General features: G+C 44.2%; 1 protein-coding gene across 4 annotated transcripts in view; it reads right to left on the reverse strand.

The window, feature by feature from the left end:
• Window positions 1-15624: 15624 nt before the first annotated feature.
• Window positions 15625-16363, reverse strand: part of ESD (esterase D) — a 678542-nt gene continuing 677803 nt past the window's right edge. For all 4 annotated transcript variants that reach the window (XM_044071586.1, XM_044071587.1, XM_044071588.1 and 1 more), the window contains one exon: window positions 15625-15996. In XM_044071586.1, coding sequence (XP_043927521.1) covers window positions 15916-15996 — 81 coding nt within the window. In that variant the 3' untranslated portion in view covers window positions 15625-15915. The remainder of the gene's footprint in view (window positions 15997-16363) is intronic.

Raw genomic sequence — 16363 nt, forward strand, 5'->3', positions numbered from 1 at the left:
AGCTGTTGTAACGTCAACATCTTGAACTTGGGAATGTCCAGAAAAGTGTTGAGGAGAGATAAATCCAAAATTGGTCTCCACGTGTTCCCCTTCTTTGGTACTAGGAACAGGCGAGAATAAAATCCTAGGCCCCTTTCTGATACAGGGACTGGCTGAATGGCCCCCATCTGGAGTAACTGAGAAGAGTGCTTGTGAGCCTCTTTTCTTTGTGGAGGAGGAACGTCTGGCATGCCTTTGAAAGGGGCATTGTATGGAAATAAAATCTGTAACCGTGGTGAATGATATCCAACACCCATTTGTCTTGAGTAATTAAATCCCAATTTTCTTTGAAAAGAGACAGTCTTCCTCCCAAAGGAGCTGCCAGACGAGAATCTACTGGCAGCTGAAAAGACAGGTCATTGGGTCTGTTTACGAAAGGACTGACCCCTGCCCTCACCAGGAGTCTGAGCAGGTGAACTCCTGTTCTAGGCCTAAAAGAACCTTGAGCCCTGCCCTACCACGTCTAGACCTACCCCTAGACTGGGAATCATAAGCAGGATATGTCCACCCTTAGCAGGCCAATTTCTACTAAACTTGGTGGCTGCACCTGCAAAAATCTTTGACAGTTTGCATAGACTTAGCTTTGTCCTCCATTTTCTTTAAAACTGCTTCCACAGGCGATCCAAACAACACATCAGACTGTAAAGGAGCATCCAAAATCCTTGTCTTAACATGCTCAGCTAAATTCTGATCCTTCAACCAGGCATGCCTGCGAAGAACAGAACTAGTAGCAGCCACCCTCGAGGAGGCCTGTACAGCATCAAAACCACATTGCAAAGAATGCTTACCCACTTGTTCAGACACATGAACCAAATCCAGCAACTCTTTACACTCAATACCTTCCGCCAAAGCATCCACCTTAGATTTTAATTGTGAAAGGAGATAATTCTGATATTTTAGCATGTGAAACTGACAATTCAACGCTCTCATGGCTAGAGTGGAAGAAGTATACACTTTCTTTCCCCACCTATCCAAAGCCCTTGCCTCTTTATCAGTGGGAACAGGATTTTTAACCACAGAAGCCTTAACACCTTTAGGCCCTTGAGAAATAGTTTCTGGGTCCGCCCTAGGACTCTTAAACAAATACTTATGAGCTTCGGGCACCCTATAATACCTATCAGGCTTAACAGGAGCAGGAGGCAAAGAGTCAGGGTTCAGGGAAGCCTCTGCAAAAACATCTTCCACCACATTCAACACAGGAGGAATAGCTAAGGGCCTATGCTGGGGTAAAACAAGAATTCCCTAAGCCTTTTCCTGGAATCAGAGTAATCCTGGCCTTCCCATTTAAAGTGCTCCCTCATGGAATGCAGAGTCTCTGAAAATGAGAAATCCTCAGGAGGAGAAGCAGTAGGAGTGGAATCATCCACATCAGAATCAGAATAAGTAGGATACTCCTGCAAGTCTTCCGCAGAAGACTCTGAAGCCTCTGAACACTGTTCAAAACTATCAAACTCCGGTTCCACCCTAGGCCTCTAATCAGGCGGGGGCATAGAACCTCTAATCATAGTAATCAAATCTTCTGCCATTTTAAGCATATGTTTCTTAGGTACAGAACCCGAAATGCTAGGAGAAGCCCCTACTGAAGCTGAACTAGGCCTACCTCTCAAAGAAGTTTTGGCAACAGAAGGAGAGGCTCTAACTACCTTGGGAAGAGAGGGAAGAACAGTTACCTGAGAAGCCCCTCAGCCTGGCCTACCTCCTGAGAAGGCACATCCTGTAACAGTAAAGTTTCTGCCTGAGACTCCATGGAAACTCCTGGCAAAACCTCTGGCTCCACTGAGCCTTCTAAAGAACCGACGTCCGGGACTGCCGGTTCATCAACCCTAGGCTTCGCTGTTTTGTCCTTGCGCTTCTTGACGAAGCGGGCGTCGGAGCATCCGACGGCATTTTATAATTGCAACGCTTCCAAAACACTAACCTGGCACAGTCTAACCTCCTCTTAATAGTGCGTTTGTTAAACCTAGCACAAGAGCGGCAACCAACAACGTCGTGCTCAGGCCCTAAACAAGGTATACACAAGGTATGGTAATCCCTATGAGGTATCTGTTTCCCACAAGAAATACAGTTATTCACTTTTTCTGACATCCGGTTAAATACTGAGGCAAGAAAAAACCAAAATGTTCCCCAACGGGGTACTTAGCCAACTCTGTTTCGGTCTGAAACTCCGGTTTCGGAAATATTTCAGAACGCCAACCTGCACTCGCAAAACTGCTTCTGCATCGGACCATGCGGCAAAAAAGACTGAGGATATGACGTCGGTCATGCGCATTAGTACCCTGACGTACTGACGTCAGTCTAATGCGCCCTGACCGACGTCAGCCTTATACTCTGGTATTCGGGCCGACTGGATGCGGACTATACCCAATAGTAAGGACTGCAGCAATGGGGAACGAAGAACATCAAAATCTGGTCATGGCAATAGAACAAAAAGTTAATAAACGAAAGTCACATGGAACAAGAGATCATGTTTTGCTAAACAAAGTTGTAGCAGACAGTTGTAAAAAGGGAAAAAAAATCGTATGGCATGGATAGAATACCAAAAAGCATTTGACAGCATCCCACATTCATGGATGAAGGGATGCTTACAGATGTGCAAGATACACTCCACACTGATCAATTACATTAGAGTGACCAAGAATAGTAACAAATCACATTGTAGACAAGTCATGACAAAGGGCAAATTATTATAAAAAATTCAGAGGGGGAAATTTCAAGGTGATTCTTTGTCACCACTGCTGGTTTGTCTTACCTTTAATCCATTAAGCGGTTTACTTAAATTGGGCCATGGTTGCAACTTGGATCCTCGAAACCAACCTTGTTTTAAGACTTCTCATCTACTTTTTGTGGAGGATTTAAAAAATGCATAGTTGAAAGCACAACTGCAAATGGTTTCAACTTTCTTAAATGATATACGAAAGTCATTTGGTCTTGATTAATGAGCAAAAGCAACATTTGAAAAAAGGCAGCTGCAGCACCAAGAAAATATTAATCTGGAACAGGAATGTGATATAAAGGAACTTGAGCGGGAGGGTATAAATATTTGGGAACACATGAAGGGTTGCCAATAAAACATGAACAAATGAGAATAAATCTCAGTAAGGAATATTTCAGAAGAATAAAAAAAGAAGTTATGTTCTTACAATAACTTTCCATCTGTGTTGTTCATCTTCATTCATTCATTACTGACGGGTGTCAGTTCTGTCCTTGGAACAGAGTCAGCCTTATAACAAGTTTGTGTCAACCAAAAAACTCTTGCACTAAGCTTTTACCCACAATGCCATTCTTCCTGTTACTTCAGTTAGAGTTTGCCCATAATAAGTAAAGTAGAGGCTTTTACTGAGCAAAAATCTTAAGTAGGAACCAATCCGATCCTCCAGGAGCCTCTGGAGGGGGAAGGTGGGTGGGATGTAATGAATGAATGAAGATTAACAACACAGATGGAACGTTATGGTAAGAACATAACTTCTTTATCTGATGTTAATCTTTATTCATTCCTTACTGATGGGAGAGAGTCCCTAGCTACTTTTAGTTCTTGGAGTCCCTTATGGAAGGATGTTCCTGAGTACAATTGAACCAAAAGATGCTATTCCCCTGGAGACCAAATCCAATTTGTAATGAGTGATAAAGGTATAAGGGGTAGTCCAAGTCACAGCTGCACAAATATCATCCAATGAAGCCTTTGCATGAAAAACAACAGAAGTTGCCACTGACCTGGTGGAGTGCGCTGTGACTTTGCACGATAGAGAAATTTTATTTCGTTGGTAAATCAAGGATATACAGTTTCTCAACCACTTGGATAAGGCCACTTTTGAGACAGAGTTTCCTAACTTTGGCCCTGAATAGGACAGAAATAGCTGGCCTGTTTATGTACTGACTTAGTTCTGTCCAGGTAAAAATGTAATTGCCTATGCACAGCCAGCAAATGAAGACAGTATTTTCCTTTGAGTAAATGGGGAAAAAAGACTGGTAGGTCAATCGTTTGGTTAACTGTCAATTCTGAAATAACCTTGGGCAAAAAGGATGGATTAATGCAAAGTGATACTCTGTCCTTATGAAATATCATGCAAGGGTGTTTTATACACAAGGCTTGAAGCTCAGAAATGCATCTGGCTGATGTGACAGCTACCAAAAATAGTGATTTCCAGGACAGGAATTTTAAGTCACAAGGGGAAGCAGGTTCCAAAGGCGATCATGTCAGGGACTGTAGTACTAGTGTTAAATTCCAAGGTTTGATGGGTTCCCTGAAGGGTTGTCGGATATGCGAGACCCCTTTTAAGAAAGTTTTGCAGAGCCTATGGGAAATTAGTGATGAGTCTTGGAATCCATTATGGAAATTTGAGATGGCAGCTACTGTACTATGATGGTTGAGGCTGCTGCTCCTGAATGAAGAAGACTTGAAAGATAATCCAAAACCACACTAACAGGGACTGTAGAGGTGTCTAATTGTTTGTCGATACCAAATAAAGAACCTCTTTTACTTGCTGGGATTTTCCTGGTGGATGGTTTATGTGAAGCCAGAAGGATATTACGCACTGGGGAGGTAAGGTTATTTTGTCTGGCTATTACCGGAAGTGGAGAAACCAAGCTGTCGGCTTGAGACTGGATATGTTTGGGTAAGTTAACCCTTGTGGGTGCGAGATCAATTCTGGAGTTGGATCCAGAATCCAAGGTTTACATACTAGGTGAGCCCAGAGGAAGGGAAACCAAATTTGTTGCGGCTAGTAAGGGGCAATGAGGATTATTCTGCTTCTCAGACGAAGGGCTTTCTTTAGAAATTGTGGAATCAGGGGAAAGGGAGGAAAAGCATACAGAGGTCCTGTGGGCCAACTGTGTATCAGAACGTCCCTCGGGGACTCCCCCTGCGACTGATTAGGGTAAAGTAGCTGCTGAATTTGTGATTTGCTGGAGAGGCGAAAAGGTTGCGGCAAGGCTGACCCCAGCAGCTGAAGATCTTCGCTGCAATAATTGGATCGAGGGACCACTCATGAGGCAGTAGGATACATCTGCTCAGTTTGTCTGCAATCACGTTGGAACTCCCAAGAATGTGTGTCACAATCAGAAAGCAGGTGGAAGCTATTGCACATTGCCAAATTCTCATGACCTCTTGACACAACGGGTAGGACTTGGTTCCCCCTTGTTTGTTGATGTACCAGACTACTGACATGTTGTCTGACTGAATAGCAACTGTCCCTAATGAAAGGATGGATTGAAATGCTGCAACGCTAGAAGCACTGCCCTCAGTTCTAGGACATTGATATGCAGATTGGCCTCTATGTCTGACCAAGTACCATGAACTGTCTTCCCTTGGTAAAGCCCCACCACCCTATCAGGGAAGTGCCTGTAAGTCACTGTGGCCCTGGCTGTTGTGGGCAAAAGAGGTGACTCCATAGTTCTTCATCTGGCTTCATACACCACATTAAATCCTGCTTGCAATATTGAGTTATCCATATTTGAAAAGACAAATGATGGTGCAAGGTGTACCAGTGTGTCAGAAGGAGCCACTGGAGAATTCTCATGTGTAAGTCTTGCTAAGGGCACTATGGTAATTGATGCTGCCATGGAACCCAGGAGTTGAAGAACTGCCCGAGCTGAGACTGGGTTTTGACAGAGTATCACCCATACCTGGGATGTTATCCTGTGCAATCTGGTTCGGAAGAGAGACTAGGCAAGCATGTGTATTGAAAATTGCCCCTATAAACTTCAAGGTTTGAGAGGAATCAAGCTGCACTTTCCACAGTTTATTGAGATTCCCAGAGATTCTGCTAGTTTGTGTGTGCAGTTTAGAGCCATCTGCAGTAGGATGCTTGGTGGGGGTGGTGAGGAGCCAATCTAAATATGGAAACACCCGAAATCCTTGTAGTCTCAAGTGAGCTGTTACCACTGCCATGCACTTGAACACTCGAGTTCTGCAGAGAGTCTGAAAGGCAGCGAGCGGAACTGAAAGTGATTGGCTCCTAGCCGGAAGCGAAGAAATCTTCTGGAGTGTTTGTCCATTTTTATGTGGTAATGCACATCCTGAAGATCTATTGAGCACATGCAATCATCTTTCTCCAAAAGCAAAAGGATAGACTGAACCGAGACCACCCGGAAATTTTCTTGTTTGACAAATTTGTTTAGGATGCAGAGTTCCAGAATTGGTCTCCAGTCCCGTTTTTTTTTTGGGCACTAAAAAGAATCTTGAGTAGAATCTGGATCCTATCTAGTCTGGTGGGACTGTCTGGATGACATTTTTTGAAGCAGCTTTTGAATTTCTTACACTGCTGTTTCCCTTTGACTGGGTGGAACTTCGGGAATTCGTCTTGATGACTGAGTAAGATTGAACAGGCCGTGATATTTGCTGGTTATCATCCGTTGCACCCATAAATCTGTTATTGTCAGCCAGGCAGAGAACAGTGCAAGGAAAACCATCCTGCGACTGCTTCCAAAAGAAAGCAACCGGGCCGCTCCTCAGCATCACCGATAGGGTTGTCCAGAGAAGGAATCTCTGGACCCCTGGTTACGTGGACCCCCTCTGCCCCTGTAGGGGTGCCCTTCGAATAAGTTAGCCCCACTGTCCCGGGGAGTATACATGCCACACATGTCACAGAAAGGACACTGAGATTTCTTGTGCCACATTTTTCCACTCCTCTGGTTCCTTAAGTAGGGACGCTGAGGGATGGAAAAATGTACGACCACGGCAGACAGGGTCCTGCCGTCCTTCTCACACTTGGCCAATGTGTCTTTCACGTTTGGGCTGAAAAGGGAAGAAGCTTCCACTGGAGCGTTAAAAAAGGAAGACTTAAAAGGGTCCGTGCAAAGTCAGAGGCACATCCAGGAATGACGTCTCATAACACCACCTGAACCTGCCACTGTAGCCACTCCTCAGTGGCGTGGGAAATAAAACGCATGGAGAAGTTGGATATGGATTCCAGGGTAGGAAGCTGCGAGGCAATTTTGTTGCGCACCTTGTCAGAGACCGCTCCTGCTAAGGTTTCGAAGAGTTCAGAGACCAGATCTCTCTGAAGCCTGGTGAAGTGTGCCAGATAAAAAAGTACCTCACCAAGAATATCAAGGGACTCAAACAGATGCCCTGTGCAGTTCGGCTAAAGAAACTCCAGCTCTACTCAGTTGCTTACCGCCTACTCAGAGGTGATTTATGCCTGACGTATAAAGCCATGTCCAACCCAGAATTAATGGACATGCTCCACGTCAGGAAATCCAAATCCCTTAGAGCTACATGCTCCAGGGACAAACTTCAGCACAGAAATAAACAGGACATGCTGGAGGGACAGATTCATATCCCAGAGGCTGCCCTCACTCTGGAACAGAATCCCAGTCCATGTTAGGCAGAGCCCCTCACTGACCCTCTTCAAGAGAAATCTTGATGAGTGGATGGGAGATCGTAAGTTCACCCCTGGGATCTCTTCTGTGTCCCTGCTAGACAGGGGCACAGTAAACTAACCTTAAAAGGGCTATCTTCTGTGACCTACTCTACAGAGGCACAGTAAACGAATCTAAAAGGATGGCAAAAGCCAAACACACTCTGGCTAGGCTTGTAAATGCCCCAGGGAGATAGCCTAGTATAAACCTATGAAGATAATTCAAAGACCTAACATTAAAGGTCCACCGCCTGAGACTCCCAGTTTAAGGGTGAACAGTCTGGCTTTCCTTGGCAAGCCCCTTCTTTGTGGCAGTCGCCACCACCATCGCATCTACTGGAAGACCCTTGGACCAGTGTGGGTGCAGCTCAGGAGGGGAACGGAATCTTGTCTGGTCTCCATGGGATTGGTTAAATAGCATCAGGACTCTTCCATGTGCGCTGCACGATGAGCTGCACCAGCTCATCTGCAGCCGGGTCACCCAGGAAGTAGAGGGTCATGCAGGAAAAGCCTGCAGGAACATGGACTCCTTGGAGGAGGGGTTGGTGGGCTTCCAGTCACCCCTCTGTTTCAGTATTTCAAGGATGTCTCCAAAGGAGACATCAGAGGGCGACCGTGGGGACCCCTCCCCTTTATCATAGTCTGTGTCCTCTGTGAGAGACTCCTCAGGAGAGTCCACATGCTTCCTCTTAGGTTCATAGGTAGGTACTAGGCTATTGGCCCAAGAGCCTAAGCAAGCATAGCCAACAAAGTTCCCTGGCTTACGCCACCCAAGAAAGTTATTTTCCTGTGCCCCTGTCGAGCACAGCCACAGAAGTGATCCTCGGGGTGTACTTTCTGTTTCCCCACCCACTCATCAAGATTTTTTTTGAAGAGTGCTAATGAGAAACTTTGTTTGACAGAGATGGGTAGCTTGTTCCAGAGTATGGGAAGTCTCTGGGACAGGAATCTATCCCTCCAGCACGTCCTGTTTATTGTGGTGACAAGGTTTAGGTCCCTAGAGCATGTAGCTCGGAGGGCTTGGGATTTCTTTAGGTGTAGCATGTCCAACAGCTCTGGGTTTGACATAGCTTTATATGTTAGGCAGAGATCACCTTGGAGTAGGCGATATGCTACAGAGTAATGCTGGAGTTTTTTGAGACGGTCAGTGTAGAGCATCTGTTTGAGGCCGGTAATCCTCTGTGAGATACTTCTGTGGCCTTTCCAGCTGCTGCAGATGTCTTGTGAGGTACATTCCAAAAGGGGAGTTGTACTCTATGATGGGTCTAATGAGTGTCGAGTAGAGGGGAACAATGATCTCTTTCTTTCCTGGATGACAACCCTTTTGTGATGGGGTGTGCCACGTAGAAGGATTTCCTGACTACTGTGGCGATGTGATTATCAAAGGAGATACTACTGTCCACCTGGGTCCTAAGGTGTCTTATCACACATTCGGCATTAAGTAGACTGCCTATGTGGTAGTTCATGGGTACAGAGTTTTTACCAAAGTGGATGACAGTGCACATTTTGACACCAGGCATATGTCTCAGCAAGGCCCTTCTGTAGGATGTCCACATCATTTAGGGACTCTACTATGGCTCCTAGTTTGCAGTCATCTGCGAACGTCATTAGCCAAAGGCCTTCTGTGTTTGGTATCTCCTTCTCTGAAGTACAGGCTAACAGGAAAGGTCCCAGGACTGAACCCTGTGGTACTCCACTTGTCACTGGTTTGAAGCCAGATTTGGAGTCTGCAACTTTTACAGTGTGGGTTCTGTCAGTGAGCCAGTTAGCAACCCATCTTGTGACGTACGGATTTATACCTAGTTTAGTGAGTTTAGCTATAATTCCAGAATGGGGGATGGTGTCGAAAGCCTTGTCAAGGTCAAGATAAGCTGTGTGAACCACCTTACCCTCGTCTACAGCTTTGGTGACTGCCTCAGAGAGGTCGATCAGGTTCAGGAGGCATGATCTGCCTTTCACAATCCCAAACTGGGTGGGATCCAGAATTTGGAGGTTACCAATGTCTTTGTTTATGAGTTCCATGATGATACGTTCCATGGCCTTGCAGACCAGGCTCGTCAGGCTAATAGGGCGATAGTTCCTCGGATCAGTGGTGGCTCCCCTTTTGTGGAGTAGGATAGCTGTTGCTGTGCGCCATTCAGTGGGAACAAAGCCTGATGTGAGGCTATGATTGAACATGGTGCTTAGGTGGGGAGCCAGTTCATTCTGAAGTTTGTGTAAAACGCAGCCTTGGATGTTGTCCATTCCCATGCATGCTGTGTTTTTGGCTTTAGAGAGTGCAGCTTTTACCTGTGTAGTTGTGATTACAGGGACTCTGCATTCTTTCTGTACAGATATGGGCCCTTCAGGGGGTGAGAGGGGGGTAAAGTTAGCACTGAGCCTATCTGCCAGGATGTTGACAATATCAGTTAGTTCTGTAATTTTTGTGCCGTTGTGCTGTAACTCAGAGCAGATCTGGGTGTTGCCATTGAGATTCTTGACATATAGAATGCTTTGTGGTTGTCCTTAGAATCGGTGGTGATTTTGTTTTCGTAGCTAGCTTTGGAGGAGCTTATAAGGGGTCTCTGCTTCTTCCTGAGGGTGACCAAGGAGCTCCTCCACTCATGGGATTTTGCTGTCTTTTGCAACAGTTTCTTCCTTCTGTTGTAGGGTTTGTTTATGACGGGACCACCAGATTGGCTTCCTTTTTTTGGAGGACAGCGTCTTGGTTCTGTTTGGGGTAGCATGATTCGTGTAAGTGCTTATAGAGTGCATTTGTGTAGAATTCAGCAGTTGTAACTGTACTGTCCCATCTGCATGGGTGTCATGAAGTTCGCCACTTCTGTCTTAAGAAGCATGAAGTTGGCTTTGGAGAAATTTTTTACCATGGTTTCCTTAATGTGGGGTGGGGGTGGGATGTGGATATCTAGGGTGATTAGCTTATGGTTGGAATCAGACCAACGAGGAGTTGACTTCAGGCGTGGAACACCCGTCACTCATGTTGGTAATGACTAGGTCTAGGATATTGTTGCCCCTGGTGGGGGGTGTGGATAAGCTGATCCAGAGCATTGGAATTTATGAATTCCAGAAAGCGTTGAGTGAAGGAGTTGGTACATGAGTAGTTTTCCCAGCTTAATGGTGGGGTAGTTGAAATCGACCATTATTAAGGTTTTTGGTTGAACCCTAATATTTTCCAGTATATCAAGAAAAGAGGAGTGGGAATCCTGGGGCATGGTGGGGGATCTGTAGCAAGCTACAATTTGGATTGCAGTTTTGCCCATTGTTAGTTGCACTTGGATAACCTCAGATGCATTATGCTGAGCAACTAGCCTGGAGGTGTGGATATCCTTAATGAATATGGACACACCTCCACCTTCAGTGTTCCGGTCCAGGTTAGATGGCCAAAAAGTGTGGTACGAGTTATAGCCTGGTAATACAGGGGTGCTATCTCGAGCCTTGAACCAGGTCTCGGTCACTGCACAGATACCAATGTTCTGCATTTTAGGGAGTGCATTTTGAGATTTAGACCTCTAGCATTGAGCAGCATTACCCTCAGTTTTTGCTTGCCTGTTCCTGTTACGGTGGTGAATTTGTCATTTGAACCATGCCTAAAAAAGCCACTATAGGGGCGGCAACAGCCTTAGCCAGTATCCGGAATCTCAGGGGTGACAGGTGCAGGCAATCTCTGGAAAATCATAGTGGTCTGTCGACCATGTCATCCCAGGCAGACAGATACTGGATCCCCTTAGAATGACAGCAAAAGCTTAGCAAATTGTTGAAGTCAATCATTTTTTGTCCTTGTACTGTGGTATAATTCTGGGCAATGGCAGGATTCTACTTAGGGCTAGGGTCATACCTGCCTAGGCTACAAGATCGGAGAGCTCTTCCATGTCTCTTTTCATGTAGTCCAGGGAGGTACGTCTCAGGTCATTCACACCAGCATGAACAATGACAGAGTCATATTTGTACTTGTGGAGTAACCTGAGTCTGTGGGTTATGTGGCGGATCATGGCACCAAACAGGCAGCTGACAGTAACCCTCTCCTTGTTTAGCCTGGTGAGTGGGACATCAGTGTGCCAGACTATAGAGTCACCTATGACTAGTGTGTGGGGTATGTTGTTTTGCCTTATGGGCTGTGGTTGAGTGGCACACAGTCTGTGGGCTGTGTGTCATTTGGGTTGTGTTGGGAGGTGGAGGTTGCTTGCATTTCTGTACGTCCTCTTGTGAGGTACCTCTCAGCGGGGGCTTCTGAAGAGGACTCCTAAGGAGGTGCACCCTGCATTAGAGTATCCTGAGGCTATTATGCTCGATGTCCCAAAGTGGTGGCTTGTGTCACCTGCGGTTCTGAAGGAGGACATAACTGATATTCTGACGCTGACAGCTTGCCTACAGAGGCAAGGGCCCTCTCCATCGTCTGGAAAGCCGGCCCGCCCGAAGATGGATGGGAGCCCGGAACCAAGAACAACCTCGGAACCGGGGTCACACCCCATCCAATGGGCCATCTCCCAAGGATGGAGCCTCAAGAGGACTAGGTACTGTTAGAACTCCCGGGACTGTAGACAGCGCCCTGGGAAAAATCTGCGCCGTGCTAGGAGCCACAGTGCCCACAAGTCCAGTCACGATCCTGAGAGAGGCTTGGCTCCGATTGAACCGAAGGCCAACGGGTTGGCTCGAACCACGGTGAGGTCCATCAGTGGAACTGAAGCAATGGGTGCTGATAAGGGCTTTCGTGTCAGGGTCTTCGATACCTGGACGGAGGTCAAAGGAAGAGAATATGCTGGAGTCTGTGGAGACAGACTCCCAACTCCTACAGGGAGGGGAGTTTTGGAAGGTGTTGTAATCCCCCTTGCCATCAGCAGCTGATCCACAAGACACACCACGTCCAATTCCGAGAGGCTCCTGGTTGATCATGTCAATATCCCCCAATGGGGAGTCAGGTCGTTCCAAGAAAGGCTGAATTGCTGCCTGAAGAAAGGATCCACAGTGGGTGAATATCTGGTCTGAGCGGTATGGTCTATTGGCACCGAAGTCTCGCGGGTATAGACAAGCGTGTTTGGTACAGAAATTTCTGGAGCAGATATTAGAGGCAAGCCCGGTGCCACAGTCATGGATGGCGGTGTGGACAGTGCTGGGGTCAAAGTTATCAAGGATGGCTCTAAGGCAGAAAATACTAGTTTTGGTAAGGTCGGTGCCTTGGACAAAAACAGTGCTGTGACTGGCACTGAAGACACAGTTTTTGAAGACAGCACGGTGGTCGGTACTAAAGACGGTGCAGTTGAGGCCCTGAGGCTGAAGCAGTCAACTTCGGAATCTTTTGCTTAGATTCCTTTTTGTCACCTAAAGGTGATGAAGGAACCGAATGTAGTCTCTTTCTATGTTCCTTACTGGGAGGGAATGAACGCTCTGACCCAGAAATAGCCTCTGAGAAGGGTGTCTTAAGAGACCCTTCAAGATTAATTTATTCTTCTTTACGTTATGGGTTTGGGAGCAAAAATCTTTACACATAGAGCAAGGTGGTTGAAAAGACAGGTGAGGAACACCCAGACAATACACACACGAGTCGTGGGTGTCTGAATTTGGCATTTTGCAACCACACTGGTCACACTGTTTAAAACCAGAAGCTCCCTTCTTTTTCGACATGGCGAGCTACAGAAATTATCAACTACCACAACAAATGGTAATAGGAGTACAGTTATAGAAAAAAAAAAAAAAAAAAAAATATATATATATATATATATATATATATATATTTTTTTTAATAAAAGGAAGAAAGAAGAAGGGAAAGGGAAATACCAACAATGGTATTTAAAGAAAGTTACCTCAAGGGTAGAGAGGGAAGGAAGGGCCTGTACCAACAATGGTACTTAAAGACTACCTAACTGGTAAGAAAAAACAGCAAAAGACTGGGTAAATTTAGCAATAAAGTAGAAAGAGAAAAAATATCAGAAATGCAACAATTAATTTGAAATGTTCAAAGTACTTAGCTGAGAGGTGGCTTGACACGGTTTTATGGCAATGCAGCAATCGAGATCTGAGGTAACAGGGAAAAGGGCAGTGTGGGTAAAAGCTTAGCTTGAGAGTTTTTTGGCTGGCACAAGCTTGTTACAAGGCCAACTCGGTTCAGAGGACAGAACAGACAACCATCAGTAAGGAATGAATGAAGATTAACAACATCAGATCTAATATATTTGGCACCTAGGAATAAAGTTCAGGCTATAAATAGGTTTTGGTCTTCCTGTTCTAACTTAGTTTTGGGACGACTGATTGGCCCCAAAAAGTATTTTATCAATTGGACAAGGAAACAAGAAAAATGATTCATGCTCATCAAACGATTCATAAAAATCAGTGTGTACAAAGATTAAATATTCTTTGTCCTGAAGGAGGTATGGGCCTCTTCAAAACTGATTACTTGCATAGAACCTGCAATCGTGGGACTGCATACACTTCTTCTGACCTCATCATATCCAAACATAATGAAAGTTTTAAAACATGAGAAGTCTAAGATGACATCTTTGCTTAGTTTAGTAGAAGCATTTCGCTATCAAGCAGTAATGGAAATCAAACCAGAAGTAGATAAAAAAAATCAGGCAGCAAATGAATATGCAAAAAAAGAAAGGCTATAAGGAAAAGGATAAGATGAGATGGAAATAATTTTGGAAAATCCACAAATATAATAGTAAGTACAGAGATCTACTGGAACGACCTCATGTTAACCAAGCCTGGTGCTTGGCCAAAACTACCATTTGGATTAATAGTAACATTACACAGTAGGATTGGACACCCTTTGTCCACATGCAGGAATGGTTAAAGGAGGGGTGAATTGACACCAAAAGGTGAAATGCTAATAATGGTAGCCCAGGATAGCGGTGTATGTGTAGACTGGTTTACAACATGCATTGAACTGTGGGAGAAACAGACAAATGCAGGTTCTGTAAAGTTGATGGGTGTGGTACACTCACAGCATTGGGTCAGTATGTCGAAAGGCATAATAATGTGACAAGACTGTTGTTTTGGGGATTGTGCAAACACTACAATAAAGCACTGGAAACATGAAAAGCAAAGCATTACAGATAATGATGATGTGTATATCACACGGAATCACCTATTACCAACAGTTCAAGTTCAAAAAACAGATGTGAGAAAACCAGATACAGTAGTTCAAGAAAATAAGACAAAAGTAGCATTAATCACTGAATCGCTACACCCAGTGAGTACAGTGTCTTATGTACAGAGACACAGTCATAAAATACCAGGATTTGCAAGCAGAAACTAGAGCAATGATGAAGATACCCAGACAATTCCAACAGTAGTAGGAGCAATAGGTTTAGTAAAACAGCAGCCACAATTGTACTTAAAAATGTTACCAATATATGTGACTCTGTATGAATTACAGGAGACTGTTCTGGGCACTTTGTGGGAGCTGAGATCAGCACTGCTGCTTAATATCAAAGACTGAAACAAACTAATTTCAAGAAATCTAACAGTACCCTGACTTAAAAAAGCGACCCATTCCTGTCAAGGTATTAGAAACTCTTAGGGAAATTAAACCGGAGTGCAAAAGGTTCACCTTGTTACATCGTATTACCACAGAACAAGCTACCGTCATAAAATTTCATAACCTGAGAAATGTAGCTCATATCTGCAATAAAAAAGAAAGATGTCTTGTCTCCATGACCCACTATGTGGGGGATTTCACCTCACATCACATTACTTACATATACCAACTTCATAGCAAAGGGGGAAAACTGGGGGGGCGGGGACGGGACACTGCAGTGCATTACCATCTAAAACAAAAGCACACGTGGTTATTACAAACCACTATTAAAGAAAGCTGATGAAATGTTGCTTTATGTAGCAACACCCCAGATAGCCAATACTCTTGGCTTGTGATCTTAACCAAGTAGAAAACTTTGAACGTTTCAGTGATCAAACTTTCCAACAAAGTACATAAAGACTGAGATCCAAACTGTGCAAGCTGCAGAAAATAAAATGGGAGACTAGGACCAGAGGGTACTCAGAGTCTGGTGTTTAAAAGGATGAGGCATGCATGTCTCTAACAGTGGGAACGACAAATATTCAGCACTGTTCCAAGATGGGGGATATGAGACAAGAAACCCACTGCAGGTGGGGTTCTTTGAACTCTTGTATACTAAAAAAAATACAATGAGCATCCACATCTAAAAGATTCTAAAGTCACACAAAAAATAACACATGGCAAACTGCAAATAAATGCATGAAGGCGGTAAGACTCAGTACACAAAGCAAAATATTTCTTTTATTTCATTAATAAAGTATTACATTAGAGTACAAATACTTTAGTCAGCAGCCAATTAACATTTCTGTTCCTAGTGCCAATGAGTAGATGAGGCAAATATAAGTGTTCTGAATAATGCACTGACATTTCAAAATAAGTGCTTTTAATTTTCACAATTACATTTGAAGGAAGCAAATGACAAGTCCACTGAAATTATCACCAATATGTTATGCTCTCATTATGAAGCATTTCTTAGCTTTGAAATGCATGAAGAAGCCTAGTGGTTTAGGCATTTAGGTATTTTGCATGATGTTTCATATGATCATTAATAAACGTAACAATGAAGTAGTAACTGTGATCATAACCCTAAAAGTGAAATGGAAAAATAGTTTTAGTAACCAAATAAAAACACCCTGTATTATAAAACAAGCCACACATTTATTTTGACAACAACTATAAAGCATTCACACCTCAAACTTAACTACAATAAACTCCATAGAAGCAAAACAAGTATTAATTTCATTTAAATCACCACATTACGCACATGTACTCTGAAACAGGGCAAATAAACATACTTTAACGGTTCATTGTTGTTACAGACTACTTCTAAAAACAATACAGAGCAACATTATGAAGACTGCTATATGTGAATACATGAAAAATCACAACATACTGGCTAGCTAACTTTGTTTTAGTGAGCTACAACCTTATCCACCAGTTACACAACTAATAC

The sequence above is a fragment of the Protopterus annectens genome, chromosome 5.part0 (assembly GCF_019279795.1).
Source record: "Protopterus annectens isolate FY-2018-M chromosome 5.part0, PAN1.0, whole genome shotgun sequence".
Taxonomy (NCBI): domain Eukaryota; kingdom Metazoa; phylum Chordata; order Ceratodontiformes; family Protopteridae; genus Protopterus; species Protopterus annectens.